Source organism: Haemaphysalis longicornis, unplaced genomic scaffold (assembly GCF_048455015.1).
Source record: "Haemaphysalis longicornis isolate Haplotype H1 unplaced genomic scaffold, Haemaphysalis longicornis Haplotype H1 scaffold_1, whole genome shotgun sequence".
Taxonomy (NCBI): Eukaryota; Metazoa; Arthropoda; class Arachnida; order Ixodida; family Ixodidae; genus Haemaphysalis; species Haemaphysalis longicornis.
In genome coordinates, this window is record NW_027526203.1 from 163,980,023 (window position 1) to 164,006,754 (window position 26,732).

At 45.7% G+C, this 26,732-nt stretch overlaps 1 protein-coding gene across 3 annotated transcripts in view; it reads left to right on the forward strand.

Annotated features, from left to right (window-relative positions):
• Positions 1 to 26,732, forward strand: part of LOC144138807 (uncharacterized) — a 42,659-nt gene that overhangs the window by 2,420 nt on the left and 13,507 nt on the right. The window contains exons 3-8 of one of the 3 annotated variants that reach the window (XM_077671293.1): positions 1,758 to 1,946; positions 2,311 to 2,439; positions 3,512 to 3,649; positions 4,273 to 4,305; positions 4,425 to 4,548; positions 25,248 to 25,493. In XM_077671293.1, coding sequence (XP_077527419.1) covers positions 1,758 to 1,946; positions 2,311 to 2,439; positions 3,512 to 3,649; positions 4,273 to 4,305; positions 4,425 to 4,548; positions 25,248 to 25,493 — 859 coding nt within the window. Of the gene's footprint in view, positions 1 to 1,757; positions 1,947 to 2,307; positions 2,440 to 3,511; positions 3,650 to 4,272; positions 4,306 to 4,424; positions 4,549 to 25,247; positions 25,494 to 26,732 lie in introns of all 3 variants that reach the window. The other 2 variants (XM_077671287.1, XM_077671302.1) reach the window with 2 other exon arrangements.

Genomic DNA, 26,732 nt, shown 5'->3' on the forward strand with positions numbered 1-26,732 from the left:
ATTGGCAACAGGACGGCATTCTTGATAGGACAGTTGAGGGGCAGGGGATTGATTGCAAAGCAACCTTATGCTTCGTTCTTTTCTTTGACCGGGAGGGGAGGGGAAATTCAAATCAAGTAAGAGGAGATGGCAGGACGTGCACCCTTCCCATTGTTCGGGCTGGCTTGTTTGTCCTTGAGCTGCATGGGGAGGGTTGCAACACATGGCGTGACAGTGCTTGCACCATTCACAGGGTTCGCACAGGTCCTTGAAAACCTTGAAAACCCTTGAATTTGGCAGTGTCAATTTCAAGGCCTGGAAAGTCCTGGAATTTTTAAATCGTCCTTGAAAACCCTTGCCTGTTTTTTCACAAGAATTTAATGTGTTTGTCGTGGATTTTAGGTGTTAACAAATGCAAAGAAACATTGGAACAATCAAGTTTCGGTGTATTGCGTGAAATTACAAGTTTGGTAGATTTTTATTATTACAAGGCCCTTATTATTATTATTATTATTATTATTATTATTATTATTAGGAGCAGGCCCTTGTCAATCCAATCCATGTCACGATACAATCCAGTGAAAGCCAGCTTCTGTTCTCTATCTTGCATCTTCCATCAAGTCTGTGGACGCTCGCTCATTGCATGTTTGCTGTGCCTCGTGCGCTCCATCTGCGTTTGCTTTTACGTGCAAATGGTGGACGTGTACATTGTTTATCCTGACTTGCAGCAACACTTGCTGATTTAATTTCAGCTGATACTCTTGCTGGCAAAGCAGGAGATGCAGGCAACATTGACGAAGTTTTGAAATCAAAAAGCCTCAGCAAACACAAAGGAAAAAAAAAAACTCTAAATACCAGCCATAAAATAAAAAGTAAAGCTAGGGGAGCATTTGCGAAACCGTTAGCACCTATCTAAATGTGCACTAATGTGCTTAGGCATTGTGCATTAAAAAACGTTTGTATTGTGTGAAGTTATAATTAATCCCAGATAAAATGTTAGATGGGTACCTTGAAAATGTGTTTTCTGGTCCTTGAAAGTTCTTGAAAACCCTTAAATTTTTGCTTTTGAAGCCTGTACGAACCCTGCATTCATATCGAAGGGGACAAGTGTCAGGCAATTAAAGCCTCGGTGCGTTTTTTTTTTTTTTTTTTTGCTGATCAAAGATTGGTAACAGCAGTGTTACTGAGTAAATTGAAGTGGTCACAGGATTCTAGCCTGTGCTGAAAGCAATGGCTAGCCAAAATTCATCAAAGAGATGCCTATGTTGCACAAAAAAGAGTAAGAGTAAACAGTCAAGGTAGCTGGTGTACATTCCTACGCTTGTAGTGTGCGAAGGTATTAATGCATCATTCATTCTGTGCAATAGGGGGTTTGGAAGACGAGCCACAGTATCTAGTCACAAACATTTAAGGGTAGTCATGTAAGGTATTTTAATTTATGAGGTGCTGATGTTAACAAGACTGCATTAGCAGCTATTAGCCGAAAATATTTTGCTGAGATATTGCGTGCCACAGCAGTAACCCACTGAGTGACAGTAAATATTACTGCAGCCCATATTCTGATTTAAGGGGGAAAATACACTGAAATTTGTTATTGCATTCCCATTGAATGATGCATTCATGCTCTATTGTGCGGAATGTACATTAATGGAGCATCAGTTTCACTGACATTTAATTACCACATAGCTTTTGACATCGGCAACCTAAAGAGTGAACATCTCTTTGCAGAGAGGGTTGATGAACTGAACCTGTGCTTGTGTTGGTTCCTGTGTCCACAGTTTCTGCCGTCACAAACAAGAAACCCAAGGTCCCTGGACCAGAGGCCGACTCTGAGGAAGATGACCTGGATGTAGATGACGAGGACTTGGACGATGAGGATGATGAACTAGACGAGGAGGACAGCCTCGACGATGAAGAGCTTGATGATGAAGAGAGTGAGGGGCTCAGCGGAGAGGAGGACGATGATGGTGAGGGGATCGTGCTGCCGTTACCGTTATTTGTGGGGGGCTGTACCCGGGGACTTCCCTTCGGTCTGGCCAGCAGTTGGCTTGTGAACCATGGTCAGGCGCTCCAATGCAGCATCCTTGAGCAGTCATACTAGGCATTCAAATGCTTTTTTTCTTTTCTGTTTTTTTTAGTTCCAGGGTGAGCATACTGAGATGTGATTTTATGCTCAGCCTAATATTGAGTCCTAAACAGGCCGAGTTCTGATTTTATTGAAGAGCTGTTCCCCCCCTCGCCAAATTTCTACTCTCCCTCGTGAAAGGTGTGTGCTTGGGAAGAGCACATGCTGCGTGGGGTGCTGATTTGCATTCTCGCTATATTCAGCAGTGCCCCAACTTGTGGCTGCAGGGAAGGCCAAAAACAAGCAGAAGCGTGCTGGGAAGCAGGCTGCGGCTGCAGAGGAAGGCAGTGAGGACGAGGATGACGAAGAGGACGACGAGAGTGATCTGGAGGACGGTGAGTGGCTGCATCTCCAATTATTTTCTGCGCTGTATGCTGCACAGTGTATTTCTTTTACTTTTCGCAACAATTTTGCTGTTATGGCTGGATGGCCTGATTTAGCTGATCCATGGCGTTTCAAAATGCTGCGTTTGTTGTGGTTTTATTGTAGTGAAGCGCCCCAATTCACGAGTCATAGCTTGTACTAACCGCAGCACCGTTGTCCTACCACAAGTTAATTAGCAAAGGGTCAGCGATGGTGTCCATACACAGCGTTTTTTGCAACGTGCTCACTTTCAGTGAGGACACGTTGCTGGGTGCAGCCATCTTGCCTCTCAACCAACAGAACGGAGGGAAACCGGCAAAACAAAGACTGGTGACCGCTGTTGCGTCAATCTAGCGCTGCCATGTCGCTCTGCCTAATGCCCGTTAAGGCCAACAGCCATTTTCGTTAACGGCCGTTAAGCTGCCTGTGTAACAGGGGTATGAGGTTACTGAACGTAGATTTCGACGCACGTTAAAGATCCCCAGGGGGTCAAAATTAATCCGGAGCCCTTCACTACAGCGTGCCTCATTGCCTGGGTAGCGTCGGCGCGTTAAACCTCATAATCAATCAACATACCTGTGGGCACCAAACGATTTTCCTGATGGTCACCAAAAAAAAAAAATTCATGGAAGAACCAATATTGCTGTTAGGCGAGGCACTTCAGTGCTTAGCTTGTAGATAGCTGCTTGGCTGTAAGCTCTCCTTGGTTGTCAGGTGCAGCCCCTGCTGTCTGATCCCTCAAGACTAGCTTCCACACTCGGCAATCGCGTGGGAGGGTGCGTGCCCTTGCGGTTAGGATAACACTGTCCCATACTCAACTGTGAAATTTTTGATTCCTTGCTTTTGACTAACCCACCGGCTAGAGCAGGAGAAAATACGGAACTGGTATCTTTGAGTTTATACAGCCCTTCTGTAATGCCTCGTTTGCTTTAGTTAGAGGAGCTCCATCATGCATATCGATACAGTGTCTTCTGCAGGTTGTTAGGTGAGAGCCACGTTTGCAGTTGACCTCTGAGGGATGCTGGGGTTTTCTCCTTTGTGCAGAGGATGAGGAGGATGACGAAGAGGAGGAGGTAGCTGCAGCCAAAGCCAAGAAGCCCTCCAAAGATGGTGCCAACAAGGCCAAGCGCAAGTCGGAAGACGGGCCCACTGAGCAGACGAGCAAGAAGTCCAAGCTAGGAGGTGCACGAGGGAATCGTCCCTGAGTTCGCTACTTCCAGGGGTCATGGGGATAAACACGGATGTCACATGACTCCAATCACGCGGACACCACGTCCGCCACCCCACCACTCTTTTACCACTGTGATTGTAGAGATCGGTGTTCAACCACTCTTTTTCCTCATTGCGTTTCTTTCCCATTCATATCCTTCCTTTTTTAAATAAAACCAACATCTCATGTAGTAGTTCGTCTCATTTCCCCCTGGCCTGCGACGGTATGTCTCTATACAGAGGGGCATAGTAATGTGCGCTAGAGTACGAGTGCAAATTTGTAAGGAAAGGGGTGGTTATTTTGGGCACAACGCGCAGCAAGTCTGTATCATCAAAGAAATGTTGGTCTCTCACAAAGAGTGAATTTTACGCAGCATGGTTAGCACTTAAGCTCGAGATGTGAACTACCTGCATGGCAGTGGTGCCCAGCCACTCAAGTATTGTCAAGAGGGTGAACGTTGACATTGGAATGAGTTAACAGGCACTTCCACCTTGGGTGTAGTTGCATTGTAGCCTATGCCTTTTGCTTCTCCGGCCTAGTTTTGTTGCAGCATTGCTGAACTTGTGGCTCATCGTACCTCTTCTGCTTTACCTAGATGGCATCCCACGGTCCATCTTCATGGATGTAGGTAAGGGTCAGTTGCAGTTCGCGTGTCGTTTTGACACCCAGACACAGCCGATTGTGAGCACTCGCTCATCTGTGGCAACAGGTCTGTACAGGGGTGGCCCATTTCCATCTTGTTTGCAGATGAGTACGACAAGTTGTTCCTGTATGTGGGCAATCTCCCAAAAGGCTGCACAGTTGAGGAAGTGAAGGCGCTGTCCCCCGACATAATCGGTGTGCGGACGAATGTCAAATTGGGCGAAAAGTTGTAAGCACCATTCTCTCTTGTACACATTTGGCTTGCAGTCTAAACGAGCTGGAAGGGACCTGTATGAATGTGCAGACATGTTGCCACTTTCAGTGTTCACCTGAAGCGTAGCAGGTAGGGTTGGCCTTGCAGATCAGATTGTTGTGCCCTTGCAGATCAGATTGTACAATTATGCTATGCACAGGGGCATGGCAGATACAAACTTTTTTTATATAAGTTAGTATCTTTATATAAGTTTGTAACTATACTTGGCTCGGCACCTTGCATAGTTGTCTGTTTACCATGAGGCAGTAGAATGACTTAGGTTTGCATAGTTGTCTGTTTACCATGAGGCAGTAGAATGACAGGTTTGATTCTGTGTTGTTTTAAAAGTCAGACTGAACCACGCTAAGCTTGCCTGTACACTTGCAGTCAGTCAGTGTAAGGAATGTGGAAAGTTCTAGAATTTGTAGGTTATGAGTCGGGTAGAAATTTATGGTGTTACATTTTTGTTGATGCTGTTTTGACTTGTGCAGTGCTTGTAACTTTTATTTTTAAAGTGAAGCTTTAGTGTTCCACTGGTGCTGTTGTATGGCAGTACGTCCTGCAGGAAAGCCAACTTTCTCTGACGATGATAGTGGGTGAAGTGAAAGAAATAACGCTTCCCAAGGCAGCACTCTAACCTGGGTCCTTCGTGTTATGAAGCTGGAGCCTATTCGATTGCTTCATTTCGACATGGTCGAGGCGGTTTGGAAAACTCTTGACAACCAAAGAATCTGTTGCTTTGCGTGCCGCAAGGCTGTTAACCGCAAGACATTGGGCCTAACTTCCCATTTTCAGGTTACGGAGGTTGGGCCTAACATCACATCTTGGGGTTTCATACCTCAAACCGGCACCCACTCAAAAAATTGCGCACTGAAACTCGAGCAGCAGGTACTGATTTGCGCCATGCACCCCGAGCCCGAACGTTAAGCCTACGGAGTGTACACCCGAGAGTTGCTGTGGGTGTTCTAGAAAAGTGTTGCGTACCTTGAGAGTGGCGCATACTCTTAGTGTGGGATAACCCAACTGGAGAATATCGCAGGAAAGCTTCACGTTCAACCATCGGCGTCGTCAGTCGGGCGCGATTTTTTTATCCCTAGCTTGATGGTTGCACTTAAGCGCTCGGATGCAGCGTGGTCATTTACTCACGACTAGTTTTCTCTGAGAGCATGCTTCACTTCTAATTAACCAAAGGAAGCTAAATTGTAAGCCTGAATGTGGGCAACTGTAAAAAAATATTGATGCCAAGCAATAAGCAGAGCCTTTGGCATTTGTAATGGAATAATAGTAACGTGATTATGAGTGCAGTTGTCTTGGGCCAATAATCTGCATGCCTGAACCACCGTGGGGGGGGGGGGGGGGGTTCATTGGCAGGGGGCAAAGCACAAGTGAAGTCAATCTGGTGCCGAACATGGGGGCAGCAACTTGAAAAGGCCATGAAGACAACCCATAAGGTTACTTTAAAAATTGCCTGGGTTTATTGAAATAACCAACTTGCCAAGTTAAACTCTATTAAAAAGGGTGGTGCGTTCTTTGTCAGTTTGCAGTTGGAACAAAGGCATACGGTGCTTCCGATTCATAGTTGAACATAGGCAGTTGACACATTTTTTGCTCGATACTAAGTTCTTTAGAAAAGGGTGACTTCTAATTGAGCCCTGGTACTATGCTAGAGCAGGGGTGAGACAGCTGCTCATATTGCGCAGTTTTGATAAAAGTCCGTTTTCCTGCGCCGTGCTGCTCCAAAGGCATGAAAATTCCGAAAATTGCTCCAAAACAACCTGCCAAGGAAGGATTTATGACGCTCGCGTCAGTTTTAATGGGGACAAATTTCGACACAACATAATTCTCTTACCAGCCTCAAGACAACGTTTTTAGCGGTTTGATCAATCGATCACAAAACGTTGGGATTAGATGGTTACGTGACAATTTATTGAATGCCGTTTTATCGAAGGTATGTCTATTTCATTGACACCGTTTCGTCGAACTGACGTCTCCCGTTTTATTGAATGCTGTTCCGAAGCTATGGTCGCGGTTAGTATTGCTGGTAGAAGAGTTCAGGTTTTCTCGTACGTAAATAGATTCATGAAGCACTTGATAATTTAGGGTAGCATAAGAAAACCGCGTACTTTTCAAGCACGAGTCTGTCACTGCCACTTCCCGTCACGATTATAGGCAACATGCAGTGAGTTGAAGTTGCTCTGGGTGGTGCTGCCTTTTCTGTTGTGATTACTGAACTTAGTTGTTATTTCCTTTCGGTTTTCTGGAACTGTGTTTATACGAAGTAAATGATCGCACAAATCGCCAGCAGGCACACATTTTCAGGACACACTAAAAATTTATCGACCGACCGACTGGAAGAAATTAAAAACTATTTTGCAAGGACAATATGAGCTGTACATGTAAATGCAATGTACAGTGACATAAAAATATACGAAAATGCAGTGACTTTTTATTGATGAGCATTTGCTCTCAAAAAATCTTTTACTTGCATGTTTCTCCCGTGGTTAGAGATGCGCTTGGGGGCTTCCTCTTGCAGGGGTGAGACAGCTGCGCATATTGCGCAGGTTTGATACAAATATATTTTCCTGCGCCAGGCTGCTCCAAAAGCTTGAGAATTGCAAAATGTGCGCCAAACTGCTCCAAAACAGTCCGAGAGCCAAGGATTTTAACGCTGCCGTCAGTTTCAGTGCGGAAAAATGCTTAGTGACGGCATACTTTTTCAGCATCTGCAAGGTGATGCAATTAGTAAAGGTTTAATTGATTGACCATTCAATAAAAAACCCGCATAAAATTGTCCCCGAGATATATTTTTTGAAAGTCGCAACGTCGGGTTGCACATGTTATGTTCTGTGAGTTTTCAAAGTTTTCCAATTGAAAACCATTGCAATCTCCTGTAGAAAAAATATGTTTAATGAGGCGACAAAATACTTGGGCAAGGTGATAAAAAAACGGCAATGTTAGAAGCGCTGTATCTCCGGAACGACATTACTGGGCGCCACCATCTTGGTGTGGTAGAGATTGGAAAACATGGCCGCCGGGCCAAGCAGTTCGTGGTTCAGGCAGAGTGCTCTTCGCCGATTTCCACTATGGTTTGGGTTATGGGGGTGGCTGAGTTTACATTTAGTCATTTGATCTGTTGCGGGAAGTTGCGTGACTCGAAATGCGGGAGTTTATCAAAAGCAACGTGGTGCCCGCGATTTCGCCGTGTTTCGGCCTTGAGTGTGAGGCGCGGTGCGTGCTTCAAGTTAAATTTTGGACTCATTGCGGTGTTATAGAACGCCTAGTTATTGCTGAGTTTGGCAGGCAGCTCGAGAGTGGCAAGAATGGCACGATGGACATTGCAGAAGTGGCGGCGCAGGCTGCATCGCCGCAAAATGTTCAAGCAGTGCCCGAAAGCGGGACGGGCTATTATTGCACGCTGTTAATAATGGTTCGTCTATCTAAAGTGAAATTTAATGCCAAAAGAAAGGTGCCTAAACATACCAACGTTACTCCAATTACGCTCGTACTGATCATGCACCTTGGGTATTGAAATGGGAGTGCTGGTGGGGTGCGACGACTGTCACACCCCGTTTTGCGCCATTTTTTCCGCGGCTCTAGACGTTTGTGTAAAGCCGATTCTGTTATTACAAAAATAATAATTTCGGCATTCACATGATAATAAAAATGCCTCACGGTTGCTCAGTTTTTCAATTCAATATTTTCAATGCCACTCTACGCTATCAATGCATAGAGACTGAGAATTTAATAATGGTTTGTAAAAGGTACTGCAGTTCGTACCTTGTGGTACTCTGGTCGAAAAACTTTATTGGAAGGCTGTTTCAGTGTTGTGTACGTTCCAAACCGATTAAAAAGTGCACTCTCCCCCCCTCCCCCCCCCCCAGTAGCCAAACATTTAATTTTTTAAGCTCGTGAGACAACATAATTATTGCCGTTCTTCTGCTCCAAATCGAGGGTCTTCTGCTCCAAAATAGAGATTTCGCTGCTCCAAAAACTGCTCCCAAATCTGATTCAGCTGTCTCACCCCTGCTCTTGGCTAGCACAGCCTTCCCCTGCTTAGGCTGCTGCGGTCTACGAAAAGTGCTTTCAGCAGGTCGTCCATAGCTTTTTGTTCCTGTTGCAGGCGGCTGAGGCACCGCCCAACGCCGGGATGTCAGATTCCAACAACTTTTGAAAACCTGCAGTGCCAACTTTCTACTTTCTCATGGTAACCCTTGTTATGCAAAGTGCTGAGCGCACCAGAAGGCAGGCGGGAACTCCTTCAGCTCTTCAAATGCCTGCCAGCCAGCAAGATTTTAGCAATACGCGCAGTCACTAGTCTATTGACGTTCAGTAGCATTCGATCGTGTGACAGGGAAGGTCAAACCGCAGGTTTGTCAGATGAAGGCCGAAAAATTGGCATCGCTTGCTTAGCAAACTTATCAAAGCTTAGCTACTTGCTAAAGTGCTTGGTCCCATGCTTTAACAAAATAAATAATTGGTTTCTTATGCATTAAAATGGTCATACTAAAACAATCAGCATCAAGAAAGAAGCGCGCAAGAGAATGAAAATCACATTTGTTGCTGTCCATGTGCCCTAAAGGCTCTGCCCTATTGTGTATGACCAAATTCGATGAAATGTCCTATGAAACGTCCTTCTTTAAAAGGGTGTTTGACGAAATGGCTTCTATAAAACGGTGTTCGATGTAGCGGCGTTCGATGAATTGTCTGCAGCCCGGGATTAGATGGCGAAAAATGCCCTAAAGATAGGTTTTTATAAAAAGTCACAATTTTGGATTGCACATTTTATAATCTGTATGTTTCCAAAGTTTCCCCGTCCGAAATTATTGCAAAGTACCATTGAAAAATACTTATCTCAGCTCTGGTGACAAACTATTTGCGCAAGTTGACGAAAAAACTGCAATTGTGGGGCTCTTTGTTTCCGGAATGACACGGGGGGTCGTGATCTTGGTGTGGTTAGATTTATCGAGCCCTTGTCTTACGCGCTTTCTGGTCGCCTTTATCGTCTCTCAAAAGCCCACAATGGGCATAAAACGCAAGAAGGTCGAACGAAGGAAACGTCAGCTTCTAAAACGACCTTCTTGACCGCTGGGCTGCGTTTTTCAGGTGCTTTGAGCGCTTCACCATTTGTTTCCATGGTTTAGGTTATGCGAGCAGCTGGGTCCCATCCCAATTAGTCGTTTTGTCGGTTGCGGTGCTGAACAGTCACGTTATTGCCATGGTAATGCTTCAAAACGTGTGCCAGATTATGAAAAGTTGCGCGGCTCGAAAGGTGGAGTTTTTCCTAAGCAACATGGTGCCCGCTCGGTGAAATTCGGTGCGTGTTGATAAACTTGGTCCTCCCTGCAATGTCGTAAAACGCTGAGTTATTGCTTATTGCTGAGCTTGCGAGTCCCGCGATTAGGCGATTGACATGCCGAAAGTTGCGGCGCAGGCTGCGTCATCGCAAAGTGTTTGAGCAGCGCCCAATAGCGGGGCTGGTTAAAATTAAACTTCAGTAGTAATCGTTAATGCATCTCCAGTGAAATTTATTGTCACATGCGACGTGGCTTGTTACTAAAATTACATTCGTGGTGAATGCGCACCTCGGGCATTAAAATGGGAGGGCTGGTGGGGTGCAAAGATCGTTGGCACGTCTAGCGCCACTTTTGCCGTGACTGTACACACGTTCGTGCAACGTGGGATTACAAAAATAATTCCAGCTTCACAATGATAATGAAAACACCTGACGATCGCAGCGTTTTTTAATTTGATATTTGTAACGGTTCTTTAAATTTCGTACACATACCTCCATAAAATTTAAGAAGTTTTCAAGAAGGTATGTGCAGTTCGTACCTTGTTATACTTCCTTAAAAAGGTTTTTCTGAAGGATTTTTTGTTGTGGTGTGTATTTTAAACTGACTAAAAAGTGTACTCCCTCCGCACACACGCACAGCACACACATTTTTAGGCTTAAGATGACGAATTAAATGACAACTGCTCCAAATTCAGGTTCTTCTGCTTTCAAATCTGTTTCGGCTGTCTCACCCCTGCTAGAGTGATACCTTCCCTCATTGTGAAGAGAGTGCAATACTGTAGTTCTGGGGCCGAATGCTCAAAGTGACGAGCATCGTTTTAAAGTGGTGTGTTGTTGTCATGCAAATACATGTATTCTGGGGTAGGGGCGTCGCTTGGAGGAGGCGGGAAACTGTGGAAATGGCATGAGCTGCTATGGGGACTACTACCCGTACCGCCCTGGATTGTGCACCAAGTGACCCGCAAAGCACCAACCAAGGGTCAGTGTGCGTCGCTTTGTGCACAGAATCGAATCGGAGCGGTGCGGGTAGTAGTCCCCGTGGCACCTCAAGCCATTTCCACCGTTTCCCGCCAACACTATGCAGATTTAAAACGGTGCCCGTCGCTTTCCACAATTTGGGCCCTGGTCAAGGCATAATTTTCAAATGGTGTAAATCGGGAAGGAAGTGCTTTGCTAGGGTCACACCTCCGATCTCAGTCCAGAAAAGAGGCTCATTGGAGAAGCTGCATCCTCTTCATTTCCAAATTTGAATGCCACACCAGCAAGGACTGCATTGCCTGCATTGGCAGGAAAATAAAAGAGCAGTGAGGGAGGCAGCTGGTGTCCAACTGCTGTACGTGTCTGACCTCCATCCACCCACCCTTGGAGTCCAGCCACCTTTGGAGAGCACCACACATAGTTGTGCTCAAGACTACTATGCTCGGGGACAACTTTCTGTGGAAGTAGGAAGTTAGGGGGGGGGGGGGGGGGGGGGGGGGGGGGGGGAGCTGACTGCTTTGTGTTAGTGTGCCAAAGTAGTTCCTGATGATATTGTTTCAGTTTCGGCGTGACCCAATCTGTAGGGTCACCTGCCGGGGTGGCTCATTGGCTGAGGCGTTCTGCTGCTGAGCACGAGGTCACGGGTTCGATTCCGGGCCGCCGCGGCCGCTTTTCTGATGGAGACGAAAAGCAAAACCGCCTGTGTGTACGAGATTTCGGCGCACGAAAAAGATCCCCAGGTGGTCAAAATTAAGCCGGAGCCCTCCACTACGGCGCGCCTCATCGCCTGCGTTGCGTTGGCACGTTAAGCCCTACAATCAATCAATCAACCAATCCGTAGAGTCGACACTACACAACACACAACGCAAACACTTCCCAGAAATCTACAGACAACAAATCCCACTCCACCCATCACGCTGTTTAGGCAGTGAACCAGTTTTTTTTTTTTTTTTTTTTTTTCAAACGCGTTTTTAAGTATTTATCAGGTGTTAAATTTCATTTCATATCTCGCATAGCCACAACCTGGCCCTCTCCACCAACCATCCCCGTTGTCTTTGGTTTTTACTTTTCGATATTAGTATTCACTTTTCAACCTCTGCTAGCCAACCATCCGTTTTTGGTGCTCTTTGCCCCAGTTGGACTTGCGCCATTAAATGCCACAATCATCAGTTTCGGCGTGAAGATGGGCATTTGCTACAGCTGATTTCTTCACATGAGCTCCGTAGTTGAGTGCGCTGAACCATGATCACCGAGAATGCGGGCGTATTGGCATCCCCTTCCCTACGCTTCATTTGTTTCTCAACACAAGCCACCATCCAACTCTTAATGGTCTAGAAATGACGTGAATTGTGTCAGCGCTTCAGTTTTGAGGGCATGCACTGATATGTAAACTCTTCTGGGGCTGAAAACTGGGCAGCACCACGGACGTGTAGTGTGTTTAAATAGCACAGGTGTGGTATACCGAAAGGGCAGCACGCCCACACTACGGCACAAAGTCAAATCCCACTTGGATTGTGTTGAGTGCGTTGAAGGGTGAAGCTGTTCTACCACTGCACTCTTGACATTCCATAACTTCAGGTGGTCTTCTACGTGCCAAACGAAGCCGTTTTACGCTTTGGGGACTTCAGTGTACCCCTCAGAACCTCCGCCTTGAGACTTGACCGTACTCTTGCTTATGCCAGCAAGCTGGCTAACCGAGCGAAACGACCCAGTTGCTAATCCCAGTAGCGCCACTCTCACTTGGGCGTACGCGTAGCAGACCACTTGCTTCATCTGTTTTGTCAGTTTTTGCTTCTCAAGCTTCCAGAAAATCCAGTGCAGCGATTGAAGTGGCGAGCTACTAGATAGAAAGCTGCCGTCGACAAGGACACCTTCTTTTTATTTATTTTTTTAATTTCCGAAGAGAAGAAAACCAGTGCGGTGCCAGTGGCAAACGTTGCAACCAAACAAACCCGAAAATCTTAAAAATAATGCTTTTTCACATATTCTGGCTATCAATTCAGTGGAATTATCATTTCAAGGCTAAAAAACATGTATTTTTAAATTGCTTATGTTACAGCCAGAAAATATTTTTTGTTGAACTACCAGCTGCGCAGTGAAATGGTGTGATTCTGCTCTGGAGTCTTGACGACATTGCCACAGAAAGTTGTCCCCAAGTATAGCAAGAATGCTGTGAGTGATGCTTGTAACTTTTTGAGGCAACATGATGCCAGAAAAAGAATGCGCCCAGAACAAGCAGTGCGGCAAGTAACTGCACTGAACCACAAACGGCTACCTAAAGCCCAGCCACCTAGAAAGTGCAGTTTGTGTGTGGCTCTCGCACCATAATGTTCAAGCTCGACAATATTCAAGGGCCTGTGCATGGCTGCTGGATAATACACGTGGGAGCAACATCGCAACAGCATGCTAATTACACAATTAGCTTCAGGCAAGTAGCAAAGTGTGTCCCTGCTGAATGTCCATCCTTTCTTGGCGATGCCAATGTGGGTAGGTGCCGAGTCTTGCCCTGGTATTGTGAATCCTTCCTCCACTCGAGCCTCCAGTGGAGCAGGCCCTTGAAATCGATTTCCCCATGCATAGGCAATGGGGAATCCTTCCCTTCAGCCAAGTGGAGGGAGCAATCGGAGTGGAGGAGGGACTCTGAATACGGCCCTTAGTAACTGAGAGAAGAAAGACTCGAGGCAAAGGACTGAATAGGACGCGTTCTGCATTGGACACTCTGGCTTTTGCAAATCACTATCGTTTTTATTCTATGCATACTCTCCCTGGTACCCTCCCTTACCAACAGCATGTCCCATGTTTTAGCGCTGAAAGGGTGGTCTCCCTTGAAGTGACAGTCTCATCAACCCTTTGTCTAACTTTTAAGTATCCAACGCAGTACATGGCGCACGGAACAGCAAAAGATATGAGCACAGTGCTGCCTTCCCCCTACTGTGTCAAGTTCCCAGTGCTCTAAAGGGGCCATGCAGACAAAACACGTTTGGTTCATTCGAAAGATTGCCTCGTTAGAATCGTACTGACCCCTCCTTTAACGTAAACTTCACTCAAGTAAGCCACATAATTAGGAAAAAAAGGGAATGGCCATGCATCCCACTAGCTCATTTCCTGCAATAGAACCTATGATGTCATATGCGACAGCTCTGCTGAGGCTGGGAAAAGCAAACTCAAATTAGCAGCGCTTGTAAGCTTGCCGAACGAGCTATTTGTGCTTACATTTAGGGGGCATTCTTTTTCTATCAGTAAGAATGGTGGGGTAAACAGTGGAAGTTGCGAACATACACGTAACTATAGAAGTACTGATGTCTACTGCTGTTGGTACTGCGCACACTATGCTTGTTATAGCTGCACAGCACTGCAGCTGTTTGCGGTTGTCTCGGACAATGCTGGCCAATTTGCGTAAGCGACGGTGTCTCACGTGACCATATTTGCCGAGCGAACACCATGTTTCACGAAATGATTATTTTGTACCTGTACAAAAACAAGCCAGGTATAAATACGGTCAAAAACAAAGGCAGAAAACGATTCTCCACAGCATGGTGGCGCCAGCTAAGTTGAGTAATGGTAAACAAGGCTCCCCAGCCGTGGTCTCCGCGATCGGCTGCCAACGGCGCACCTTTGGCAGCTGATGTAGAGGCCACGCTCCAGCACATGTGACATCATTGGAAACATCACGAAAACACACGATTTGGGGGTAGATTCAAAATTTTAACTTATATTTCAACTTTTTTAATGTATGCTGGAAAGTGGCGAACAAACATGGCATACGCTTCGTGTTCTCTGCCCCGCGAAAGTTGGGCGGTCTGGGCAGTCGCATCAACCGGCATACGCGAAAAAGGGTTATGTGAGGTATTAATCACATTTCGAAATTTGTGCCTTGCGCTACGTGTGTGCATCCCCTTATCCCTGTGGGGCAAAGCCTACATCGGCCAAACGCGCTGCTGTATTAATGACCGCCTCAGGAAGCACAAGGCTTCCCTTTCCATAAGTGGCGCTGCTCATCAGCCAAGGCATTGCAGGCAGTGCAGGTGCACTCCTGCTTTTGGCAACGCTAGCATATTAGGCCGGGGAAGTACTAAAACAAAAAGGGAAATTTTGGAGGCTTTCTATATAAAGAAAGGGGGAAACAGTTGCGTCATTGGCACGTCAGTGCTCTTGTCTGGTAAAGAGATGAGCTTTCTAAACGCTGTGGTTGCTTGTTGAGATTTCGTTCATGCGACGCATGGCTATTCACGCATGCGCAATGCTGTTCCCTGAATGTATTTCTAGGCGTTCAAGTGCCTTGTTTGTTCAGTTGTTTGTGCCAGCTTGTCCGGTCGTTTCCTTCTGTGTCCTGTGTTCACTGCTGATTTTTCATCCAATCAAAAAGAGTTGTTGAACATTTGCAATCACTCCACCTGGGATCAGCAAGAGCAGACGTTCTCCTCAGTGCTGTGAAGGAAGCAGTACAAGATCTTCCAAGTGACTGCCTGTTGTGTTTTTACAGTGAATGGGGCTTATGTAATGAAGAGTTAAAAAAGACAGGTGAAAAAACGTCAGCCCTGCCCTTCTTATTATTGGGGGAGTGTTCGTTGCACACACAAAGTCCGCAATGCCTTTGGGCATGCACAAGCAGCATTGGGCAGTGATGTAGAAACTGCACTTGTGGATACTTATTGCTTCTTCAGATTGATTGATTGTAGGGTTTAACGCGCCGACGCAACGCAGGCGATGAGGCGCGCCGTAGTGGAAGGCTCCGGATTAATTTTGACCACCTGGGGATCTTTAACGTGCGCCGAAATCTCGAACACATGGGCGTTTTTGCTTTTCGCCTCCATCAGAAAAACTGCCGCCGCGACCAGGAATCGAACCCGTGACCTCGTGCTCAGCAGCACAATGCCTTAGCCACTGAGCCACTGCGGCGGGTTTATTGCTTCTCCAGAAACTCTGCATCGCAAAGTGAGTGTCTGAAAGCCAGCCAGATTAACGTACACGTACCTGACAACATTTCTCTTTGCCACGTGAGCTCGCGTTGGCCGACACTTGGCCCGGCTCTTGACCGTCTCATTCAACAGCTGCCAGCAGTGAAAGAAGTCGGTGCTGTCCGGTCGAAATGCTCCTGGTGGTGTGCTCTATAACCGCTTGAATCTCTCTCACAGATAAAGCTTTTCGGTCCAAGAGCTTTTCGGTCCAAGGCACTTTTCTTGCTCAACTGTACTGACTTGTACAGAGCTGCTGCTGCACATCCTCTTTTCTGAGGTGGAATTTTGATCAAGGAGGTCCTTAGACATTCCTTGCGCCGAGAAGTCTACCAGGAAAAGTCTGTAGAAGTTTTGGGAATTGATCTACCATCCAACTGGGAGGAGCACATTGAAATCAGCGCAGATACCGAAGCTGCCCTCGCTAAATTGACACCGCTTGAAAAGAAACATTTCCAAGTAGGAGCAAGGTGTTTGGATACCTGCTCTCCAGGCATCCACTTCGAAAATCTGTGCTGAAGGACCTCAGCTGCATCAGCAAGCCTTTTCAGGGTAGGAGGTTCTGCTGCATCCATGAGGAACTTGGCTAAGAGCTTCTCCAATAATTGCACCTCCACCGGTGTCCTCTTTAATTGATGAATTCAGCTTTGTTCCAACAGAAAACATTGATTATAGCCCTTTTGATTGGCTGGGTGAGTTCTGGCAAAAGATCTTTGAGCTATAGCTAGGTGATGGTGCCCTAAGGTACCCATTAGAGGGAGCACTTGTAAAAGTGCTGTTAAGCCTCGCATGGAAACGCAGATGCATAGAGGCTTCAATGAAAATAGGTGTATGCTTCGGGGCCAAACTAGTCTCCATTTCAAGTGTCAACGGCCTTCGGTCTATAATGTTCTCGGAAAGATTTGGTTGCAATGCAGTAGCAGTGCCCCTGAGTGGAGAGCTCATCAGAGCTGTGAAGGGCTCTCGGAAACATCAGATACAGAGAGTTGAAGGCGAAGCATTGGAAGAATCTCTCAAAAAGGAGTCGGGACAGGTGATTTCAGTGCTACTAGAAAGGCTGGCAAACAGCAAGAATTGCAGGCCAAAATCGATTCAGCTAAAAGGACAAGCAATGCTGATCTCGTCTCAAGAGGCATGAGCAAATAATGCTTTGCTAATGTGCAAAGTGGCCAGAGCCTTCTGACGAATAACCAGATGAAGCTGTTGAAAGCTGTGTGAGACTTGCTCTCTTTGCAGAAAACTAAGTCCTAAGGTAATTAGGCTTTCGTTTTTGCTTGTACAGCGTGCTCTCTTGAACTGGTGTTTTCGGGCTTGAAATAATTTCTTGGAAAAACCAGCCAAAAGCTTCTTCTCGTGCTTTTATGGTGTGTGCTTCTTTTTTCTGCAGTCTTGTTGCATGTGGAGGAATTTCATGGCTCTGAGTAGTAATCCTTACAAGACAATTAAAGTGGTCCAAAACAACCAGCTCCAAAAGCTGGAAGGGGCTCCAAATCCCAATTTTTGGTGCTCCAGGCACTGCTCCAAGTAGCCAATCCACCACTGCCATCACCATGTCCACAATAGAACAAGGGCTTCTACAATTGAGGCTTTTTTTTTTTCCAAAATGAGCCAGATCCAGATACTGAAACTAAGTCGGATAAAGCTGCAGTGAGAAGAAAAACTCGCCAACATTCCCCTAAGGAGGGGGTGGCAAGAAACTGGTTGAGATAACGCCCTACAAAATGTGCAGTGCATGCAGATCGTCATTCGTACCGAAAATGAGCCAGATCCTGCTGTTTTACGGATCAAAATGAGCCACAATCATTTGCCCAATGGGTGTGTGCTTGTGGCTTGACTGTTCAGACTCTTTTTGTGGGCGCTTTCGGAAGTTTTTCTTTTCGGAGCTGGCTTATTATGAATTCAGACGGGAATTAGATATTACTTGTGGCCATAAACTTCCCCTAGCTGACATGCAAAATATTTATTATAGAATAGCTCTGACAGCATAGGCATTTGTGTCCAATAAATGCCTATGCTCTGGCTCATTTCGGGAAAAAAAAAAAAAAAAAAAGACTTGATTGTCTACCAACTGCTATTAGCCTGCGTCAGCCTTGTCCATTCTTTACTCACAGATGCCCTTTACATTACCTAGTTTTTGGCTTTCCTTTGTTTCTCATCCTCCCACCTAGTGTTCTTGTTACTCATATGTAGCCCTTGTCAGGTCTGAAAACCTGGTTGCTGGCCACACGCATGGTAGCAGCATACAACAGGTTCATTATGGCTGCATGGAATAAACAAGATGCCAAACAGAGGGCACACGTACGTTTACCAAACTCTTGCGGTGAATGGACCTTGAAGACAACGTACGACCTTGCATCGTTTGTAAAATTGTCACGTTTGGATAACAGTCAGGCCAATTTCAGGGCTGAGCACAACAAATAAGCTAGCCAGTAGAAAAAGGAGGGTGTCGACTTGCCAAATTAAAGGGGAACTGCACTCAAAATTTCTACCTCCTGAAAACGTTATTTCTGTATAGTCTGCCTAAAAAGACTGCAACATACAAAATATGACAGCTGAAATACGTGTATCCTTAGCGCAAACAATATAAAAAATAGATTTCAAAACTGAAATTGAGGAGAGCACGGCCATTATGGCTACGCTGAAGTGACGTTCCAGCCCTACCAGCCACTGAGCGAGTGTCAGCACGCGGCCGGCTGGCCGGGACAAGCCTGTGCACATTGCTTCGCCCTTGCGGCAGTCTTAAGAGGAGTGCACCCAGGGGAGTTCAACCGGTTCTGCTGGCTTGCTGTAGGAAAAAGCGCAGGGCCAGCCGCAATATCATTTTCGCTTCATGGCTGTTTGCGCGATCCGCTGGCAATAGCACTGTCGCCTGTGACTGAGATTTTAAATGTTTATAAGTAATTAACACTTTTGTGACTGTGCAAAAATCTTGTTTTTGGGTAGTCCAGGAAATATTTTTTTTTTCTTCTCAAAGAAAAGGATTGATGCTAAAGTTAAGGTATGAAATGGAGAGATAGGTCTTTCAACAGTAATAATTACAAACAACAGATTTATTACGAATTTTATAAAAAAATCATCGAAACAAAAAAAAGAAAAAATTGCTGGAAACATCAATGCCACTTTGCACTGGTTACACACAAAAAAATTTGAGATATACCTAAGGCCCTTATAGAACAATACTACAAATATGAGCTGTACGAGTACAAAAGTTACATACATACAAAAATATAAGCTGCGTTAGAACGGTGGTTTGGGCTAGTTGGTGCATACTGAAATTCAAAGCAGCGCAAAAAAATGGGACAAGGGACAAAATTTGAATTTGTATTCATCGATAATATACTATCGACGGGAATAGGCGCGGTCATGAAAGTGTTAATGCATTTCATGGGGCTGCCAGTCATGTCCCAGTTGGTTCGGTGGTACGTACTGTACGTTCAACGTAAATTTGGCCAAGGTGAAAATTTGAGTGCAGTTGGCCTTTAATAGTTGTACTAACCTCAGTGGTTACATTGGCTAAGGCTGGCAAAAGTGTTGGTAAGTTTAAATGCTACTGTCTGCCTGCTGTTCAAACTCGCTGTGGTTGGGGGTCAGAATTGCACTATTAGGGAATTGACAAATCGCTACAGGGCAAAAGCATGTGGGCAATTGACAGGAAGTCTGGGTGGGGATAGCAAGAGAGTGACGGCAGATGGAACCCACCCAAAAAATTGTGCATACACCATTTATTCAGAGGGGCACTGAAAGTTCACGTGGGCTCAACTCATTCAATTCCAGACAGTTTTGTTTAAAGCAAGAACAGAACTCTTTTGGCTACACCAGTGCACACTGGAGTGCCCTACTGGAGTTGACCATTGTTGATAGGTGTTGCACAACTTCCAGTTTCTGCCGAGACTGCACTGCATTGTTGGTGCTGAGGGACCGTACTGCCTACCCATTTTTATCTGCTCCCCGAAATACGCCACAGGACTACATCAAATTTTAAATCTCCCCCCTTTAAACACAAATTGAAGTGTCTAGAGGTTGCAGATTTTAAATTTAAACACAAATTGAGCTGAGCACGAGGACGCGGGTTCAATTTGGACGCCGCTTTTCTGATGGAGGCGAGAAGAGAAAACACCCGTGTGTTCGAGATTTCGGCAGACGTTAAAGATACCCTGGTGGTCAAAATTGATCTGGAGCCCTCCCCTACGGCGCGCCTCATCGCCTGCGGTGCGTCGGCGTGTTAAACCCTACAATCAATCAGTCAATCAAACACAAATTGAAGCAATGTTTCTTATCTAGTCAAGTTGTAAGTTACAAACTGCCAAATTTATGAACTGAAGTGAAGCTACATGTCATCACAGTGCCTTTGAGCGCAGAGTAAACAGGCTGGCTTCAGGGCACCTGCACTGCAGTTTGCTGTTGAAGTAACAAAAGCTTGATATGGGCGAGTTGGTACATTATACTTAAAAATTACACAGCGCAAAAACAGGGACGAAGAAGAAACAGTGCCGGCACTGTGTTGTGTAGATGTGTTTCTTCTTCGTCCCTGTTCCGGGTAATTTTTAAGTACGCTGTTGAAGAGAGAGAAAAAAAAAATCGAAAGGGAGCCATCAGTTAGCTGAATATAGTTGAGTGTAGGAGTTATAGCTCGCCCAGCAAAAACATCTAGAAATACGAGCAAAGTATGGACTGTTTCGAAGTAAAATTCTAAAGAAGTGCTTAAAAAGACCATCGCTTGAGGCAAAATGCTTAAAATGACTATCGCCAATCATTTTTGCAATGTTGGGAAGCAGTTGGAAGCGCCTAATAAGGAGAGATGCGACGTAATGCCGCAACCGCCGAAACACGCCTTGAAGATGACAGCTTGCAAAAGTTAACGGGCTTACCAAAGCCTTCATTTGTGACAAAGGTATCGATTCCCGAGGTTAATGGGAATTCTGGCAGCAAACGCCATAGGAGGCAAAACTAGGGAGTGGGCTGGCGGGTTTGGCTTCATATGATAACGAGGCAGGAACTCGCCTTGATCGGGCTTACTGTATTATTTCGTTTTTCTGCTGTGTAGTGCTCAGGGTCGCGGACTAAAGTGCTGGTATGGGAGGCTGACGAAAAGAGGTAGCAGTTCATGAGGCTGTATTGCTGGGCTAGTTGGCTTTGAGGGGCCATAAAGGCAAAACACAACTTTGTTGAACTCGCTCAGTTCCATTCCAGCCACGAAAGATGCTTTTTAAGCGAAAAACAAAACACGAGAAATATTGAACTTTCAAATTCCAAGCTACAGTGAGGTAATATGGGCAGGAGGGACATGATATGTGCCACTGCTAAAGACATAGTTATGAGTGTGTTAACTGCACATGAGCGTGCAACCGATATGATCAAACGTAACTGGAGGTCCCATTATAACCGCCCAGGCTTGTTTCTTGGTGGTTGCTTAATAAGCCAGCAGCTGCCAATCACAAGAAATGGTCTGAAGCTGACTTCATTTGTTTGCACAAACTGTACGGCAGTGCTGCATGGAGTACACATAAATGAACTAACCTCGCTCAACACTTTACATTGAGCTTGCTTTGCTTTTTGCCCTTATTGCTGGCCAAGTTTAGCAGATACCAACTAGCCCAACATGATTTTTTTTTTTCGGTTGTGGAAACAATGGCAAAACTTGTGGGCATTTTAAGATTACTGTTATCGCTGTTCTTCAATGTGAACATAAATCTACGGTACATATTTTAGCTAGCTGTGTAGGATTTCAGGGATTTAAATTTTCTCGAGAGATGATTTTTTTTTTCCAAGTAAAGGAGCTGCATCTTATGGATCATAATGGCATAGAAAAACTGCTATCGGTCACGGAGATGTTTTGTGCGTTGCTTCCTTTTCAAGCTACTATGCACCAAGAAGCGCAACACAGTTTTGTTTTTATTAAACATGAGTAAGCTGAGCAACCTCTCTTCCTCCTTTATCTCAAAACGGCTACAAAAACATTAAAACAGTGCTTCATGGGTGGTGCAAGACAAGCAAATGGATGCAGCACTTGCCTAGTCCTCTTCAAATGCTGTTTTCCTGTTTTGAAATCATGCACCAAGTAGCCCTCTTCTGCGTCGTCCTGCTACGAAAAGCTCTGTTTTTCATACGTACCCCAAAATGTGGCAGCACAGCTCGTAGTGGATGGAGCTAGTACAACTTTGAAGCTTATTTTGCGCAGGATAGTAGATTTGGTATCGTGGTTCAATCCATCACGTAAATATACTGTGCCTTAACTTTGTATTGTACAGAGTTACCATAGACAGCACCCTCCGTGCAGGAGTTGAGTAGAAGCAAGCAAGCAATTTAAGGGGGACTCACCGGATCACGTTCCTACGGGTCTTACCCCTGCATGACCCACGGGTTTAAAATGCATTGTGCACCAATACAAAAATGTTTACCAATCAATAGTCTTGTTCCTAATGGCCTAGTTTGGTTCTATCAGAAATATATCACTTCGTTGTTGAAATAAAACATAGACAAGGAACGCATTTTGGTGTGAGAGTTTTCTGTATTTATTTCAGTACAGAAGTCACATATTTTTAAAATAAGGAAATTAGGCCCTTGTGAACGTTTGTATGCATTTACAAAACATTTCGCGGTCGTGCACGATGGTTTTTGAGACCGTGGGTCATCAAGTAGCAAGTCCCATCGGGATGTTAACAGGCGAGTCCCCCTTAATTAAGTGAGACAACCTCACAAGCTTCTGGCACTCTGATTGCAGCTCTATTTTTCAGAGTCCTACTATCACTCTTGCCCTGCTGTGTTATCCGACTTCAGCGTCTGGATGGTGCGCAGATCACGTAGCATAGTTACCGTAAAGTTCCGAAAGAACGCCCACCCAAAGTATAGTGATATCGAGTGAAAAATACGGGATGGGCGACCTTTCGGGTCAGGAGCGAAAAACTACAAAAAGGTGGCTGCACCACCAACCAAAACTGCGGGGATATCAAGAACAAATCTGAGATGGGCAAACTTTTGGGTCAATTGCGGAAAGGACAAATAAGTGACTGCATCAACACATAAATAGATGATTTGCTATAGATGATAAATAGATGATTTTGTTCACTCTTGGAACTTTATGGTAATACAGTTAAACCTGAATATAACGAAGCTGACAAAAATTCACAATTTTTCGTTAAATGCAGGGTTTTGTTACATGGAGGTTTCGAGTTAAGGCTTGCGTGAATAAAACAAAACCAAAATGCTAGACATCAGTGACGGTGAACTCGCCCTTCAATAATTTATTTCGCAGTGAAAGACGGCGTGATTTACACCTGCTGCTTTCCCACGAGCTTAGTCACTACACGGCACTCCAAAGAAGCAATTTCACTCACCCCCGTGTTCACAAACGTAACTTCAGTGTCACTTTTGACTTTTAACACTTTTCGGTACCATTTCAAGGACCAAACTTGTGCTGAAATGGCACCTTTTTGTGAACTTTGTGCTCTTTCCGCACTCAAAATTGGGGAGAGGGTGCTAGCTGGTATACTGTACGGGGCGGCTACATTCTTCTTTCTCGTCCGTGGAGACTGCATTTAAAATTGCAAGCTTGTCTTGGAAAGACAAAACTTTTTGTTTCCTGGTTGCAGAACTCATCGACACCACAGAGAGCACTGGCACATACATGGCAGTGGAGACTCGCGACTACCAGGCCCAGCACTTAACCGACACCACACTCACACGTGGAAACGCATGGTAGTTTGCGGTGCGGACGACATTGGCTAATTTAGGGCATTTCTTCAGCTGATTGTTCAGAAAAAGTGCAAAAAACAGTGGCTCATCAGCGTAGAGAATTCGTTACATCCAGGTTAACCGTCGCAACGCCTTCATTACATACGGGTCGCAAACACATGAGTTTCAATGAGGCTGGCTAAGGGGAATTGACAAACTGTCAAATCCAGGAATTCATTACATAGAGGTTTATAACCATGACATGTACCGTGAAGATCTCATTGAGGCAATCACTATTGTGGTTTTGAAAGCATCTGTCATTAAAAACACATTTTGTGGTGTTTCGAACTGTGCAGTTGCACATAATGCAATCAAAAACGTGTAGTTGTTTTACAAAGTAGTTGCTTTAACCCTCGAATTTCTGACCTGGTTGTCCTAATCCACTTTAATAGTAGTTGTCGTGACGTATATTTGTTGTTTGTGATGAACTGTTGTCGCATTGTGACAATGGTTTAAATTTAATGGTGCAAGGCGTCATGATACACAGGAACGCGAGGAACTTAACCATGAGCCAGAAGGGGATGGAAGGTCCCGAGTCTGTCAGTAATTCATCGTCGTCGTCATCATAATCATCACCAGCCTATCTACGCCCGCTGCAGGGCAAGGGCCTCTCCTATTAATCTTCAATTACCCCGTTCCTGTGCTAACTGCGACCAATTGATCCCCGCAGACTTCTCATCTCATCTGCCCATCTAACCTTTTGCCGCCCCCTGCCACGCTTGCCTTCTCTAGAGATCCACTCTGTTACCCTTAATGACCAACGCTTGCCTTCGCATTACATGCCCTGCCCACGTCCATTTCTTCTTCTTAATTTCTACTAATATGTCCTTAACACGCGTTTGTCCCCTGACCCACTCTGCTCTCTTCTTGTTCCTTTAATGTTACACCTATCATCTTGTGTTCCATTGCCCGCTGAGTCGTTCTCAATTTAAGTTGAACCCTCTTAGTGAGCCTCCAAGTTTCTGCCCCGTAGGTGAGTACCGGTAAGGTGCAGCTGTCATACACTTTCTTCTTCAGGGACAATGGTAGGCTGCCATTCATTATCTGAGAATGCCTGCCGTAGGCACTCCACTCCCTTCTTATCCTTCTGATTATCTCTGCCAGTAATTAGCACTCTGCTTTTCTGTTACAAAATATTTCATATGGATAAAGAAGTTTGCTGAGCATTTGCTGCAGTTGTGCAAGCCAGGTGCACTCAAGGGATATCTTAATTTTAAGCCCACAGCTTTTGGGGGACACTGCACATTTGCTGAAATACACAAAAATCTGGCAATACGAACTAACTCTACTTCATTGAAGGATGTTGCAGTTGACACACCCTGCTCGCCCAAGTGTGTGTGTGCATGCATACACTTTCAATCTCGCACTCTTTCTTAGTTTTAAAGTGTTTTTTGTTGGAATGCACGGGAGTAACAAGGAAGTGACGAGGCTGCACACATGTGGCGGCCTTGTGTGTAGAGGTATTCTTTTGCTTCTCACTCCAGTGGCAGAGCTAGTTTCTGCGAGGTATGTGCATCCCCAGTTCATGCTCCGTGTGTAATTCTTATTTACCGTGGAGCCAAATACGACAAATTTTACGCCGGAAGGACCGTGTGCCACTGTGTCTAGTTAGTTTGCTAGAAGTATGCATTGTGGCCAGTCCAGGTTTTCGTTGGCAACCTCCTCGTTGCTTTCTTTGTTGATGATGATAACGAGCGGCTGTGTGGGGTGCCCCGCAGGACCTTTGCCTTTGTGGAGTTCCCGAGCGAGGCGGTGGCGGAGCGCAACCTGAAGCGACTGGAAAAGGTCAAGCTGCGAGGCCACAGCCTGCGGGTGGGCTACCGGGGGGCCAAGCGAGCCGACCTGCCCCCCACCTGGCGGGAGGTGACCAACCAGCTGTGTGTGTACAACCTGCCCCAGGGGCTCTCCCAGCATCGGGTGGCCAGGCTCTTCCCCACCGCCACCCAGGTGGCCACCATGGCCTTGTGAGTAGCCTTGGGTGGGCCATGCATGCCGTATGTGATTGCGTGCCTTTGTGGGCATCGCCATTGTTGCTGGAAGCATTACTCACTCACTCAATCTGGCTCGCAACACGCCTTCTTGTGGCCCCTGATGACAGAGGCAACATTAAGTGCAGAGCACTTTTGGAGCTTGCCTTGTCGTAACTCGCTGTAATCAGGCAGCGCAGCGAGAAAACGGACCCAAGTAGAGCCCGGCGTACCTGTCATAGGGCGTCCCGCAGAGGCTTCAAAAACCAAACGGTTTAAAGGAGCCATGAAGACAGAATACAAGTTTGTTTTATTCGAAAGATTTCGCGTTTTATAGCGCCCCCAGCGCTTGTCCGGCAGCAAATGATGCCGTATTCACTGAGAAATTGATCAATTTATGTTAAAATTTTGATTCTCCCGCCAAATCGTAGGTTTTCGTAGTCACAAATGACGTCAGAAGCGCGTGTATTCAAGCGAACTTCCACTGTGTCATTCGGGTTTGCAGCCTTGCTGTCCGTCAGCCCTCCCTGATGGCACTGCTATAGTCATCCACGAACCGTTGTCCGCCGTTGCTTTGTTTTTGAGCGTATTTGCGCCTGGCTTGTTTTTGCTACTGTAAAAAGTGATCGTCTCATGAAACCTGGGGTATCCTCAACAAACAGGGTCACGTAAGACAACGCCGCTTACGCCAATCGGCCAGTGTCCTGTAAAACAACTTCAAAGCGGCGGAGTGCTGTGCAGCTAAAACAAACATAGTGCGCCCAGTACCAACAGCAGTGCACATCGGTACTTCTATGCTTACGTGCGTTTTTGTAACTTTCATTGTTTATCGCACCATTCTTACTGCTGTAAAATGAATATGCATTACACTTAAGCGGAAATAGTTCGTTCGGAAAGCCTATAGGCCGTGCCTAATTTGCGTTTACTTTTTCCGTCCTCAGCCAATCGCACAGCTGAGCTCATGTGACATCATAGGTTCTGTTGCGGGAAATGAGCTAGTGGGTCGCATGGCCATTCCGTTTTTATTTATTTATTTATTTATTTAGAAATACTGCAGGCAGCATCGCTGCCCAAGCAGGAGAGGGTTACAAAAGGTGATTATACAATGCATGTTCAAATGCACCAACACTTGTACATTCCACAATCGAGAGGGGCAAACAGTTCCATTGTTCTATGGTGTTAGGAAAAAAAGACTTCTGAAATATTTTAGTGCGGGCGAAGTACGGGCGTATGGTC